The sequence below is a fragment of the Belonocnema kinseyi genome, chromosome 7, assembly GCF_010883055.1.
Source record: "Belonocnema kinseyi isolate 2016_QV_RU_SX_M_011 chromosome 7, B_treatae_v1, whole genome shotgun sequence".
Taxonomy (NCBI): domain Eukaryota; kingdom Metazoa; phylum Arthropoda; class Insecta; order Hymenoptera; family Cynipidae; genus Belonocnema; species Belonocnema kinseyi.
Genome location: NC_046663.1, coordinates 145,660,107 through 145,676,850, shown reverse-complemented (window position 1 = coordinate 145,676,850; position 16,744 = coordinate 145,660,107). Strand labels below are relative to the sequence as shown.

The following is a 16,744-nucleotide window of genomic DNA, read 5'->3' as shown; positions in this document are numbered from 1 at the left end:
TTACGTGTAGTTCAATAAATTTCTGTTAATTCAGGTTAGGTGAGGTCAGGTTCTGTTGGGTACAGTTATGTTAAATAAGTTGATATCAGGCAAGGGTTGATCGTTCACAGTTGTCTACATGTTTTTGAAGTGAAAATTTGCATCACTGGCATTATTTTGAAATTTATTTGCCTCAGTGCATTATTTTTCGTCATTTTTTGAGGTAATGGCTCAACCATGACGTGATGGGTGATTTTTGATATCGAATTTGAATTCAGCGCCCCAAAATCCATACGAATACGTGGGTCTTGTTACTAGATCCGCACACTTTTTTTTGTGTGGCTGTGTTATTTATGATTATGATTATGTGTTGTCAATAATAATGTGAAAATCGAAAAGAATAGGATGGACTACTGCAGATTAAATTTTAAAAAACTTCGCGGCTGATACTTATCAGGGATTAGTTGGTAATTTACAACAAAGATCAAATGATTTTCATTCCACTGTTGGAAAAATGATCATCCTCCCATCATCATTCTCAGGATCTCCCCGTAATATACTACAGCACTATCAAGATGCAATGGCAATTGTAAGAAAATTCGGTAAGCCAGAGTTGTTTATAACTATGACATGTTATCCAAACTTGGCTGAAGTGAAAGACAATTTATTAAATGGTCAGAAAGCATCTGATCGACCAGACATTGTTTCACAAGTTTTTAATGCAAAGAAAGGTGAATTAATCAACATTATAGTAAAACAACAATTCTTCGGCGAAGTACAAGCATACGTTTATGTCGTTGAGTATCAAAAAATGTGGATTACATTATGTTCATTTGTTATGAACGTTAAACCAAAATAGTAAAATAACTACTCCTGATATTGCAGATGAATATATTTCGGCAGAAATTTCCAAATCCAGATACAGATCACGAATTTCATAATACTGTTATGAGAAACATGATTGACGGTCCCTGCGGGGATTGTTGTAAAGATGATAAAGGAAAATGCTGTAAGCATTTTCTAACAAAATTTCAAGACGAGACAAGAATGGATGGAAACGGATATCCAACTTATCGCAGAACAGATACCGGTACTTACATATAATCGCCAAAATGGAGGCACGACTGAAAATCAGTTTGTAGTACCTTACAATGTTAGATAATTAAAGTTCTTTAACTCGCATATTAATGTGGACGTAGCTTCTAGCATAAAGTAAGTCAAATATTTTTTTTTAAACTTATAAATATTTATAAAAATAAATTTCTTCTAACGAAGAAAGGCCTTTTACATCATGTTTTTATATTGATGGACCTGGTGTCTCAGGAAAGACATACATTTATACAACTATATATCATTTGTTAAAACGTAAGGAAAACAATATATGTACGATGGAATTTACAGGTATTGCAGCAATATTTCTTCCACAAGGAAAGACTGTACAAAAAACTTTCGGTATGTCAGTTTCTTTATTTCTGATTCCGTCTCCCGCATAAAAACTTAATCTAAAGATGCCCAATACTTACGAGAAGTAGATATTTTTATTTGGGACAAAGCTCCAATGACGCCAAGGTATGCTTTGGAATTAATGGATCGAACATTACGTGACTTCATGAATGTTAATTCATCACTTGGTAAAAAAAATATAAATCTTGGTGGAGATTTTAGGCAATAACTGCCTGTAAAAACTCATGCAACTCGCAGCGAATTAGTACATTTATCCATTAAATTCAGTTCACTTTGAAAACATGTCTCTGTATTTTCACTAAAAGAAAATACAGATAATGTTTAGTAAACTTATTAAGAATCGACGATTTGGAGATCTAGAAAAGACAGCCATATTATCAGCACAAAATGTTGATGTTGAAGAAATAAAGTATAGAGTCTTGGAGCTATTGGACAAAACCACAGAACGAATTTCTACAAGTGTACATAGTATTGAAAATCGTGATAATGGAGATATAAATGATGCAATACTCCCAGAATACTTGAACACATTGAATCCAACGACCCTTGCTCCTTATGGATTACGATTAAGAAACAATTGTCGCATTTGAAGAGGTGATAAGGCAAGGAAAATTGTCTGTATACATCATATTACATTTTATTGTAAAGGACAAACTTTCGATACTATGCGGGTAGATCCTCACAAAGATGTATTTCAACTTGGACAATTGTATGTAGCATTTCCCCGAGTTTGATCTTGGCATTCACTAAAAATTTTCCTAGGAGAGCAGCGGCAAAATAATATTATAAAGAATTATGTGTATACAGAAATATTCAAGTAATTTTGGATTTTTAAATGATTAAAAATAATATTTAATACAAATTAAGTTTCATTATAAATACGATATTTCAAAATCAACAAAAACGAATTCATATATTCTTGGACAAAAATATAGGATAAACATAAACTAAGTGAATCTGATAGTACAGAAATGCATAAACTATAATAAAATATAATACTTGCAACAAAAAGTAAACGCGCGCGCGATAGCGCGCGTGCGGTCTCGTGTTTAATAAAAAGAGTATCAGTAGAGTGAATGACGCCTGAAACAAAAGAACTTGGACACTAATGGACCCAAGTGGGGAACTTCGCATAACGACTTTGTGAGGATCTTTACTTGGGGTGATTACTAGCGAGATTGATCAGCAACATGGGTCGGAGCAGTGTTGCGAAACGAACGTGTTACTTAAATAAATAACACGAGAATTCTGGATGATTCTAAAAATTCTATATCCCTTCCTCACATTACTCCCTTCTCCACTGAGGGAGTCACGCCTACCCCCAAAGGAAAATAGTTTGATGGTGTAATAGTACTGGGTCCTTTAGAATACTTTCAAGTTATTTGACTAAATTCGTGGAGCAGTTTAGGTATTTAGAAAAATCTGAGACTTGGGCTTGGAAATAGTATTTTTTACTTTATAATTCGTTTAGAGTATAAGATTAAAATAGTAAAACTAAATTGTAAGGAAGCGCTTTTACAAACGTTTAGCAATCAATAAAATTTGACAAATACAGATTGTTTATTATATATTTTTAATTAATTTTATAAGCAACATTCTTTTCTTCTTCAAAGTATTTTGTTCCAAGACCTGTACTTTTGTATTTATATAGAAGCATTATTTTGATTGACAAAACCTTGTTAACAAGCAATGTAACTCATGCATTTGTCCCACACTACGAGTAATTTTTATTTATAACTCATGAAGAACGCACAAATCACAATAACTATAATTTTTCTGAAAGCTGAGTTCGTACGCTCTAATTTTTAGGTATTGACACTGTCCTGGCATGCATTCTTAAATAATTATAGGTCAGCAACAATTGCTCTAAGAAAAGAACGAATGCAGGAGTTAGAAACCTAAACTTTATTTTGAATGGCGTCATAGAATCGACCCCTTAAGAGTTCTCAAAACGCCTGCTCCTCGCGTAATGCTTCAGCTAATGCAGAATGTATAACGGAACTAATATATAACGGAGCTAATGTATAACGGAGACATGAGAAGCGTTAATCATTCATCTACATCAGACCTGTCCAGCCAGGAATAATTTACTCAAACTCCAAATGTTGTATTTCCAACATCGCTGTTCTCTGCTCGCTCCAGAGAGCTTGGGTATAGATTACTATCGTTAAGTAGAATAGGAAGTGGAGAGTGAAGGTGGAAAACTCACATCTGGGACATTTCTACATATTTTGCTAATAGGATATCAACTAAAGTGAGTGACTGTCCCTTACAGACGCTGTGCTATCATGTACACATTACACGATTATAAGCAATAAATTTAGAATGCATTTCATCGTTAATTTATTAACAATTAAAAGAAATCTTTTTCTATATTTGGTACGAAGTTCAGGTTTGTAAAATGAAAATTCACGAAGTGATTTCATTTATTATAAGAAGAAAATTAAACATATTTTGCAAGCCACTTTTATGCAATTTAATTATAATAAGACACATCTTAGTTGATATCCTATTGGCCACATATGTAGAAATTCCGTTGAAAAATAGTCCCTTTTTCAATAAGAAATAAGTTTTTATGAAAACTAATCATTATTTTGGGCTGAAGTTTAGCATAATTTTTTTCCAAGTACGACACGTCATATTGTAGATATTTGGGAGTCCTACATTTTTTAACTAAACTTATTTTCTGACACACATATAATCATTGCAATAAACCAAAAAATGGATTTTTCTATCTTCACCGATACTTTAACATACCCAGTGTTTCCGAAATCTGGCTAACATTACAATAACCCGAAGACAAATTTTCAAGTAGCATTTCCAGCGTGAAATTTTATAGGGCGCCTGACATTAATTTAATAATATAGAGAAATGACCTCAATATGTTCGAAATTCTTGAATAAACTAGGAATTTAGAGAAAAGGTAATACCTGAATGGAATACTTTCTTAAACTCCGACATTTACGTTCGCTAATTCCCTAGGGTTTTAGCAAAAACCCTGCTTCTTTTATATCTCTACGAAATGTATATTATCAATGGGGTCAATACAGATCACAACATTTTGTTTTACTGACTGAAATACGGCCTCTCCATTTTACATTAGCTACATGTGTTGATCATACAAATACACTCAGCTAATGAGTATTATTGGAGAAAACAATTAGCTTTAAATAATTGAAGAGGGGAAAGATAATCGGAGCTAAATCCAATGACCCTAGCTTTACAGGAGAGACAAAAAAACCTTTCTAGAAGAACAATTTACAACCGATTAAGTCCACATTTGGTTTTGTGTAGGTGGATGTATGAGTTAAAAACCCATTGTATAGAAATCATAAGAAATACATATTTTCATTTATGTTATTAGCCAATAACACTATTAACCAGACAAAAATCAATATTTTTAATACGAGAACAAAAATTTTTCAATTTTTATAATAATGTTTCTAATTGTTCTATATTCGTTAAAGCCCAATAATGAAAATCATGTTAAAAAAGGTAATATTTTAGTATACTTCACTCATTAAGTTTTAGGTTTTTTAATTTTAAACTATTAAGCTTAGCACAATATAGCTTTGCCTACTACAATTAGATTGGCATCAATAATTTTTTTATTACCGTATCACTAGCAGGAGCTGAGAGGGTTGATGCATCTGAACCAGTAGAACTGGAAAGAGAGTCCATTTCATTCGCTGATACAGGGAATGTTTCCTTGATCCATTTACGATAATCTATGACATCATCAGTTACCCTTATTATTCTTCCCAGTATACTGTAAATATATAAAATGAACACAATTTAAAATCTGTTACTTATTTTTTTATATGATCTTCCCCAAAACGAGAAAATCCCATTCACATATTCAGGAAATAGCAGCCACATTGAAACTAATAGTGATGAACGCTGGAAACGATACTACAATTTTCTTATTATTTTCAGGCCAATGACTTTGTTTATCCGGGCGTATAGTAGAAGTTGTATATTAAGATGCTATGTTTGAATGCATTTTTTTTTTAGTGCCGAAACGTTAGTGATTATTTTCTACAAATGTTTTTGATTGTGATTTGATAATGAAATGTATATTTACTCCACCGATCAAAAGCAAACACCTAATATAGTTATTTAATATGTGAAATATTAAATAATTGATTAGACAAAATTATTTTGTTTAACTGATAGTAGCGAAATGGAATGAAAGTTTCAACCGAGTCCCCGGCTTTAAGGTATCTTCAATAACAGCAACGTCTTTAACATCTCTTTAAAAAAGTGACGTTTAATTAATCGCGTTAAAAGATTGCTTTATAGATTGTACCAACTGAAAACGATAGATCACACTAAATTAACGACAATTTTGAGATAATTTAAATTTCCGTACATAATGGCTTCTCCCCCTTAACACTATCCTATTTTTGAATATGGGTAACCGTTAAAAAATCTATAGTTTGCTAATGTAGGTGCCACTGTAGTATAGACCTCAACAAAAATAAGCTTATATTCGCAGGCTCTTACGGTTCACCCGGATCAGAAAAGAAGTTTTCGCATGAAAATATATTGAGTAGGAACTTATATAATTATAAAATGCATTTTTTAGATACGCCATAATGTACCACATGTTGTCTAGAAGCCGCAGAGGAAAGCGGGATTCGAAGCAGGTCTCCTAAGCTGCAATGTATTTGCATGAAACAGTGATATTTTCTGGGACTCGTTAAATTATATTCTAGGTATTTGCAACCCTAGTAAAAGAATCATTCTGTTCAAAGATACGAATAGCTGGGTTAGTGTGCAGCGCCAAAGTACTGGCAGCGTACATGGTCATTTCGGCGGTGCAAAAAAGAATGATAAGAGGCATAAATTAAGTAACATCTGCTTGAAAAAAGACTTGTTTATTTCAAAAAGTTGATTCAAGCATAAAATAATTCACATGCATAATTAGTGCAGGGGTGACAGGCACAATATGATTGAGTTTGTTATGAGAAGTTCAAAATGTGGAAAGGACCATTGCCCCATACTTTAAAAAATAAACCTAGGTTAAGGATGGACTAGAAAAAGAATTGGGAAATCAAAACAGACGCTAGTTAATATATAGAATTTGAAGAAACCAGAAAATCGAATGATATGCCATGATAAGCTGAGAAGCTATTTATATGACCTGAAAGAGGACTAGAAGATTGTATTACGCAATAAAAATGTAGAAGGCGTATGGATAATACTAAAGGGATATCATCTTCAAGAGTTCATCCGAAGAAGTGGGTATACTGCAGTTGTATGAAGCACTACTGGAGATGCTTACTGGAATTATCAAATCCGCTAGTCTGTTAATAAGAAGAAACAAGCATACTCCAGAAATCTGAATATTAAAATTCTTAGCCACAAGGAGAGGACTGGAACAGAAAATAATTATATGGTTCAGAACAGAAACGCAAAGATGTTGGTAAAAACAAAGCAAAAATAAAGTCAGTATGTGATACGGAAAATGTAAAAGACTTGAGTGACTGTTTTAAGAAATTGTATGGAAGTGAAGTTATGGAGAATATTAACTGCGACAATCAAGGGAATAAGTTAGAAAATCCCATTTAAACTTTAATTTCACATGTTTAAATTTGAATGGAAATCAAATTTTGAAGTATTATCGACTGCTTTTACCTTTATTTTTTAATCGTTCAGTCCTATTCCTTCATTGAGTGTTTGAATGAGTGAGAGCTTTTAGTAGATTTTTAAACAAATTCAGTCGACATCCGAACGTGAAATTGAGAACTTCTTTTATCGTTTCGATAGACAACTTCAAAATTGTATACCAGTTTTAGAAATTATTTAAATACAATCTTGATTTTTAGAGTAATTTTTTTATGATTAAAAAATCAGTTGTATTATTTATTCTGAACGACCTGCCCTATAATGTATTTGTCGCTAAAAAGGTTTAGAAACATTGCATCTTTCTTTCTCACAGAAATTTATCTCGTTCGCGAACAGAATTTTAACATCAAAAGATTAGTCCATGTACAATTTCCAATTTTTTAAAAATATTTTAATTAGCAAAATTATTTAGCTTTTAAACATTTTAAATGATGTTTAGAAACCAAACCGTAAAGTTAATGCGTTACTTTGTATTAGTATTGTGCCAAAACAATGAATTTTGGACTAACTTCAATACTGTACTTCTACTTTCTAAAGAGTAAAAGGTTAAGATATGGAATGAAACAAATAATGTAAACAGCTAACAACAATTAAGTTTCTTATCGGGAAACCGAACACTGACAAACACTGATACAACTACACTATCGCATCGCAAATGTTCGGGAATTTTCAGCACCAAAAACCCCAACTTTCATGGTTAAAAAATGATGTCAGAAGAAATATAAAATATCTTTTATATCGGTCATCGGATCGAGGACTACCGCGACAAAGGAAGCCTAAACCATTCTAAGTGGACATCGAATTTACTCGTGATATCTCTTCAGATACGGTTACGGTCTATAAGGTTCTTGCGTGTCCGAGCAGAAATATTAGAAGACATCTTGGAAAAATGGTGATGAGGTGAAATTTGACTTTCAATGGTGGCACGAAGTTTGGCGCTGATACCTTCCTGGTAGAAAAAGTTAAACTTGTAAAAGTTTCAGAGAACTATACGATTGTTTCGTTGAATGTCGCATCAATGTTAGCGAACATCGATCCATTTGATTCTATTTTTCGAAATATATAGGGAAAATATGGAGCTTCGATGTTTTCACCCATATCATTAGGAGGTTGGGGGGGGGGGGGGGGGGGGGGGGATAAGTCATGCAAATTATAAAAGAAGAAATCCTGCAACGTGAAAACTTAAATGTTATTTTTTCAAACATTGGTACGTAGATGATACGAATTTCTTAGGGTAATTAGGGGGAATTTCTTAGGGGACCATTTCAGAACCAGATTTACACCCTAAAAATATTATCATGGGTACACAAACTTTATGAAATAATAACTATCCGTATCACTTTACTAATATCGAGGCAGAAAGTTCTGACACTAGGGAAAGAATAGCTCTATATCAGAGACAAAAAATCACACTGAGTTGACATTTAGCAAAGCTGATTCGAAATCTTTCTACCTGTTAAATGACGTTTCTCGTATCTCGGTGAAAAATTTTCTATTGTTATAAGAGTAACAAATCTGGAGGAAATCACTGTTCACAAAACTGTCTGAAAAAATGCAAGTGGATTACTTGTCTATTTGTCAATGGAGCTTAACTTTTGCATCAAGAAATATTTTAAATTGTGGTCACCATAATTGTTCATGCTAGAAAAAATTATCTCCGCCTTAAATGGAGATATCGAGACAACTCAAGACTTAAAAGAAAGAGTTTAATATACCGATAATAAGCTGTGCTAAGGTATCGTGAGGAAATAGTAGTACAGAAAAAAAGTGAGACTGGATGTCCATTGCCAGGCCGATCCCAACGGCGAAGACTTGAAAAAAAGGGACGTGCTTCTGTACGGTTCCCTGCAGAGTATAGGGAGCGGCCTGGCAATGGACACTCGGTCACCCTTTTTTTCTGCGATTCTATTCCCTTACGAGACTTTAGCGTAGCTCAATAAGGTCCAAATTATGCGAACTTAATTTACAGGTAAATATACCATTTTATCGACTTTTTATTGGTTCGAGCTTTATCGGTATAAAAAACTCTTTCTTTTAAGTCTTGATTTGTGTCGATAACTCCACTTAAGTCAGACATAACTTCTTCTTGCATTAACAATTCTGGTGGCCACATTTTAAAATGTTCTTTAAGTTCAAAGTTGGGCTCCATTCACAAATAAACAAGTGATCAACTTGAATTTTTTCATCTTTCTGACAGTTTGCGACTTAGGGAACAGCTGAAAGTTGAATTTCAAAATCTAGGCTTCGTCATTCGTGACTTACTCCAGATTTGTTGGCCTTACAACAATAAAAAAATGGTCCACCGAGATACCAGAAACGTCATTGAACAGGTAGAAAGATTTCGAATCAGCTTTGCTAAATGAGAATTCAGTGCGATGTATTGTCACTGAGATAGAGCTACTTTTGACCAAGTTTCAGGACTTTTTGTCCCGATATTAGCAGTGTTTGTCAAAGAATTGTACAAACCAGTTCTAAAAATCTGTGAAAAAATAATTATTCATATGATCTTCTCCTTAAAAAATAAATTATAATACACTTCACAAAAATTTCCAAAAGATCATATACGAAAGTTTGAAAAAACAAGTATTTTATACAGAATAACATGTATACACTGAGCACGAGTATATATCGCGCAGGAAAAGAGACCCGTAAATACTACAATACCTGAACAGAGATCAGACAAAAACCATCGTCGAAAAAACATAGCACTACGTAAACATGCTAGGAAATGTGGACTTAAATTCAGCTTTAAAGAGAAAAAATTGAAATTTTCGGTATAGAACATTATTTTTACATATATCACTAGTTCAAGCAGTAAACAAACCATGTTTTACAATTAATTTGAAACAGAAAAATTAAAAATAATAGGCAGAAAACCAAAATCAAAACCATTATGTATGTATTTAACCAATAACTTCAAATCCCAACATTAAAATATAATGAGATTAGGAACACTAGGAAACTCTGGATTTCTATAATATACGTGTTTAACTACTCAATTTTATATTTAAATTAGATGAAAATTTGTATAGCATATTTCATTATCTGTCATAATCCTGATGAGACTGTATATCTACAGCGAAATGCATTGAGTACCCTAAATATATAAGGCCAAGGGCCATTCATTACTACCACATTTGCAAATTTTGAAGATAAAATTTATTTTTTCGACTAAACTGATACAAACGAGCATGCTTTTCTTATAAGGCTGACAAAAACAAAAATAATGGTTTCATCGAAACATGTTCCATATGAACAAGATGTATTCTTATGTAATGTAACATTTCTGTGCAGAAAGTTATTACCTACGAACAATAGTTAAAAATACTAGAACCTCATACGCACACTACGCGCGCGTCTAAGTGATTTCCATAAAATTGATTTTTGGAAATAAAGTTCAATAAGATACCATGAAAAAACTTTTGTGTAACATAACTTCGATAGTGAGGACTTTCATGCCTCTAAATGATATGCAAAGTAGTTTAATCCAACAGACTGTTGGGAATTATAATGGCGCGTGCGCACTTTGGAACATGTCTACTTTGCGAATGGACACAATTAACGTGCATGTGTACTTCAGAAATGCGTAACTTTGCACCCTGGCAAAATAAAGATATTCTTTGAAGAATGTATCTCGGGACGCACGGTAGAAGTGGAACTTCGAAAGAATATTTAAGTGGAATGAATTCGTGGAATTCGCCGAATTAAAGAATTGCATGGAATTCAATGAATACTTGGCATTCAAAGAATTCACGAAAGTCATGGAATTCGCGGAATTTAAAGAATGCATGGATTAAATGGGATTCACGGAATTCAAGAAATTCCGTGAATTACTTGAAAAAGAGGTTAAAATAAGAAAGTGCTAAATAATTTTCTCTAATGGGTTTTGCAAAAAATAACGTGTGATTTCTTAATTATAAAATAAAATTCCTTACAGGAGATTACTCCTCGTGTGATTGCAGTATTTTCCTTCAGTTTTGCTTCGAGCTTGCGGTACATGTGTACTATATGACAATTCGAAATATCTAATCGTGCAACTCTAAATATTTTAATGCAATTTTCGAAATAATCTCTAAAATTTCGATGTGAAGAAATTATCGTAGAACTACATAGAAAATAATCTCGACTGGAGAAGAGTTCAAATGTGAATCAATTTCGTGTGCGCACTCGGATGGTTTTCCATTCGATTGAGTACTAAATTACAATGAAATATACAGAAAAATGTATTGCAATACAAAAATCATTCCAGAAAAAAGCTTAGTACAATATGTATTAATAGTACTAATAATATTATGGATTTATTTTAAATCACAGTAAAATATACGGAAAAATATACTGTTATAGAAAAATTAATTCCAAAAATGTTGATGTAGCAAAATATCATTCAATTGAATAGATTATGGAAGTAATGGAATCAATTATGAAAAAATAAAGACTGATAATAATGAAAATGAAAGTTTTTAATATTGTAAGATGTTTTAAGATTTTGAAATTTTTATTAAATATGTATTATATATATTTTTTATAAAAATAAATTTGTTTATAATGTTTAAATGATTTTTATTTTAATATTATAATTCTGATCGAAATGTGCTTATTTAAAAAAATTGCAAAGCATAATACAAGACAATTATCAGAAGGATAATCTTATTTATGTCTGTAAAAATTAAACCTCTTTGTTCAAAAATAGCCAAAGTCTAAATTTGTTCATAAAAATCGTAGAATAATTAATAATTAATGTAAAGTTAATTGCTAACATAGAAAAACATGATCGGAAAGACAATCTTAGTTTGTTCCTTAAACAAATTGTCCTTACTAATTAAAAAATATGTAAAGTTTTCATAAGTTTATAAACATTGTTTAAACAATTAAAAAACGTTTTCAATTTGTAGTGCATTATATGAAAAAGTCATAAGAAAGATAATTCTAATTCATTTTCGTAAAAACTTGTGAATATTCTTTCATAAATATCCATTCTCAGAATGTTTAATGTGTTTTATTAATTAATTATAACTGTATATGTGCGAAGTTAAAAAAAAAGTTTGATTTAAAATACATTGCCAGTAATTCAATAAAGAAATTTATGTCACTTGTCGAAAAAAGTTTAAACTCTTCATTGTAGAAATAAATAATAAATCTGGTAACATTTCAAAGCATTTAGAAAATGTAATCGAAAAGATAATCTTAGTTTATAAAGGAAAGATTCAGCATATACTTTAAAAATGAGCAAAACTATGAATCTCTGTATCGAAACCATCTTATTTTCAAAATTCTGTAATTTAATATGAAACTTTCTTTGTATAAGATAGAATGAATGTATTTTTACGTTTACAATCACATATTAATATTTTTTGTTAAAATTACATCAATTAGATATTCCTTTACTTTATTATCACCTGTAAAAGGTTTATTCCAGTTTGGGAATTTTATTTTTTCAATTGCTTTCATTACTGTAAAAAAATCTAAAGTACTAATTATTTCATGCTTGAAGTGAAAATATTGAAATTTTATCAATATTGATCATTTGCTACATGTAATATAGAAAAGTATATGTGAACTGGTCGCTTACAAATATTCCTGATCGTTATCATCACGTGTTTTCTACATTTTCCTGTAACGTACATTTGAAGAAAAATGAAATGTTAATTTATGTTTAATACTTAGTAATCTTATCATATGGAAAGTACTATGATTTATAAACCTACATTGTGCTACTCGTCCTTTGACTTCCGATTTGATTTTGGCGGTCGAAAGCCCGCTATTAATTCATCTTTAGACATTTCATCTTCGTACTCAAATAATTTTATTTTTTTTCACTATCCATTGATAGATGCAATCTTCATGTGGATAAATAAAAGAATAACAAAATCGAGGTATAATATTTGTATTTTTATTCACGGAAGTAATGAAATTACAATTATTTTTGAATGAAATTCAAGAAAAAAATTAAATATTGCAAAAACATACATTTGGAAACTACATAAACTCCCATCTAATACAACGCTTCTGAAGACTGGTGACCTTCTCAGCATATAAAGATAAACCCAAGACGACTCTCTCGGTCCCAGCCCCCCCCCCCCCACTTCCAACCTTCTTTTATTAACTTAAGTTTGGTGGGACGAAAGTTATAACTACAATCTCCACCATATGACGAATTTCTACTTAACTCGGGCATGATTTCGATTCGCAAAATGAACTTGTAACATAAAGGCGGTGGTTGGGCGTATAATATCAACAATGAATAATACAAATAATGAAATAGCCTTGAAAAGGACTGGAACTTTAATTGGCCAAAGGCATGTACACGGTAAATGTGAAGGTCAAGTTTCAGGCGACGAGTGGAGACTAGGTGTTTAGAATGCTAGGGGAGTGAATGATCTCAAGGTAAAAGAATTGCGAGAAACTACGCATGTAAGGAAACTAGATATTTTATGTGTACCTGAAACAAAGAAAAAGGGATGGGAAACTAAACACATAGGAAACGGCGTGTTGAAAGGCGGATTTGAAATATGGTTAGGAGTAGATATTGAATCAAATGATAGGCAAGGTGTAGGTCTGATTTTAAATGAACGAGTGAAGCAGCATCTTGGAGATCATGATTTTGTATATCCCAGACTGCTGTGGGCTAGAATAAAAGTAGGAATCAGAAGATTATTTATCATAGCATGCTACGCGCCAGTTGATAGTGATTCTAGAGAAGTAAAAGACGCATTCTGGGACACTTTCAATGACACAATAAATATTTGCGATCGCGGTGAAAATAATTCTGCTACGAGATATGAATGGATGGGTAAGCATCCAAAATCCGGTCACAGAAAAAGTATTATGTAATTTTGGAGATCCAAGAACAAATTGTAACGGAGAAAAATTACTTGGCTTATGCTTAGAAAGGGGTCTGTTTATTTAAAATACTTGGATTAGGCATAAAATGATCCACATATACATCTGGTCCAAAGGAAATAGCCACAGTATAATTGACTTTGTTGTGGCGGATCAAGGACTAAGAAAGCTCGTGAAAGATACAAGGGTCATGAGGGGTTCTGAATACAATACTGATTACCTTCTGATCTCCAAAATAAACTTAGGCCGGGGATGGAGAAAAAAAAACAAGAAAAAAAACGCGAGTCAAAATTGAGAACCTACAGAAACCACATGTGCGAATAAATTTCCAAAATAAGATAATCGATAGCATAGATACGGCAACATGGGCGACATCGCAGGTCTTAGCAATGAGAAAACAAATAGACGTATAAATGGTTGCAGACACAAAAACAGGATACTCAAACGATTAATTAAGGAACGTAAAGATAAAATTAGAGCAGAAGAAGAGAAGAAAATTCTAAACGACTTTAAAGGAAGAAAGAAACTGCTTTATAAAAAAAAATAAAGGGAAACAAAAGTACAGAATTTGTCAACCTGAGAAATAGTATTGGGGAAATGCTATATGATGCAGACGGAATTCTAGAGGCTTTCAGAGAATATTTTAGGGGACAGTTCGGAGATGAAGCTATAGGACATCACAACCGCGACGTTGAACACGATGGGTCAGAAAAAACAATTTTAAAAGTCGGTGTCAATGAGGTTTGGGACATAATTAAGAACTTGAAAAACGGTCAGGCTGCCGTGGTAGACTGTATTAACGGTGAAATGCTTAAACACAGTGGAGAGTACATACCATATCGACTGTGCGAATTGATAAATTTATGTTTTGAGATGAGAGACCTCCCAAACGAATGGAAAAAAACGATTATCGTACCAATATACAAAAGAAAGGGAGATGAAAGCGACTGGAATAACTACAGAGGGATTTGCTTATTAAGTACCGTAAGTAAAATATACTCAAAAATATTTATTCGCAGGGTAATGAAAATAACAGAAGAAAAGATTTGGGAAGTCTAAAGTGGGTTTATGCCAGGAAGGTCATATACGGATCAAATATTTAGCTTAAGGCAAATTATTGTTTCGATATCTGTCTCGATATCATACAAGGAGTTAGACAAGGATGCGTTATGTATTCATGGTTATTTGTATTATTTATGGACAAGTGTTTAAGAATGGCTGTTTTCTACGAAGAGGGTGTGGATCTCGAAACAGTAAGGGTACGCGGGTTAGTGTTCGCAGATAATAAGGTTGTTATGGCAGAAGACTTACAAAGAATATTGAATAAAATGAAAGCAAGCATGAAGAGCATAGGCTTCAAAATTAAAGCAAATAAAACAAAAACTATGATGTTCGAAGGAAAGAGTGAGAAAACACTATGCAGTATTGTATTAAGTGATGAGAGAATTGAACAAGTTGAGAAGTTCGTATAAATTGGTAGCTTATTTACTAGGGACGGGAAGTTAGATAAGGAGTTAGATAGACGCATAAACGAAGGTAAAAAGATTATTGTTAGATTAGGGCAGCTTATTAGAAGTAAAAATATATCAAATAAAGCTAATATGGTAATACATAACTCTTTATTTGTACCAACTGTACTATACGGTAGTGAGACATGGACCTATCAAGAAAAAGATAAGAGTAAAGTTAATGCAATTGACATGAGATTCTTGCGCATGATGTGCGGGAAAACTCTGATGAACAAAGTGAGTAGCGACATAATTCTCAAAGAATGTGGTGCAGAAGAGACGTTAGTAGACACATGGGAAAGAAATCGGTTAACATGGTTCGGGTATGTTGAGAGAATGCCAAATGAACGACTAGCGAAACAAGTGTACCAAGGTAAATTAAATGGCATTGTGCCCAGAGGTAGACCGCGGAAAAAATGGTTTGAATGTGTGAATGAGAAACTCGTTAGAAGAGATATTAGAAGCCACAGAAACACGAGAGCCTGCATGAAAAAATGCATGGACATAAAAGAAGCTAGAGAAGTATGCCAGGACAGAAAAATATGGCGAAAAATAGTTCATAAAAAGAGTGTCAGTAGCGTGAATGACGCCTGAAACAACAGACGTTGGATACTAATGGACCAAGTAGGGAACCTTACATGACGACTTTGTGTGGATCTTCACTTGGAGTGGTTGCTAGAGATAGACCAGCAAACTGGGTCGGAGCAGTGTTGCGAAACGAACGTGTTATTTAAATAAATATCACGAGAATTCTGAATCAATCTAAAAATTTAATATCCCTTCCTCACATTACTACCTTCTCCACAGAGTGAGTCACGCCCACCCCCAAAGGGAAATGGCTTAATGGTTTAATAATAATGTTTAAAAAATAATAAACACTTGTAAATTAAAATTTTTAAATATTTTACTTTTATATTGTTAGAAATTAATAATTTTAAAACATGCATTCAATATTTTTGTAATCTCTTTAAAGATGCTCTTAAATGGATTCATTGGAAATAAAGAATTTCCTTTTAATTTGACATTATTCTAAAAAAAAAAAGGTTTGTATCTTTAAAATTTTCTTTTTGAATTTCTCCATATTTAAAAAACAATTTCTTCTTGTGTAATCAACTTTGAAGAATACATAAAATTCTTAAGAATATTTTTATTATTGAAACATTGAAGCTTTAAAATAATTTTTTTTGCTGAAGAAATTCTTCATTGGCATTAGGATATTATGAAAATATTTGATTATAAAACATGCACTTCTTAAAGTATTAGATTAGCAAACGTTTCGACCACGGATAGGAGTCATCCTCAGTGCCACATATAGGATTTAA

General features: G+C 32.4%; 1 protein-coding gene across 1 annotated transcript in view; it reads right to left on the bottom strand.

The window, feature by feature from the left end:
• LOC117176142 (non-canonical poly(A) RNA polymerase protein Trf4-1-like) overlaps positions 1 to 16,744 on the bottom strand; it is a 147,610-nt gene that overhangs the window by 44,358 nt on the left and 86,508 nt on the right. Inside the window, exon 6 of the mRNA XM_033366222.1 lies at positions 5,059 to 5,212. Within this exon, the coding sequence (XP_033222113.1) occupies positions 5,059 to 5,212 (154 nt within the window). The remainder of the gene's footprint in view (positions 1 to 5,058; positions 5,213 to 16,744) is intronic.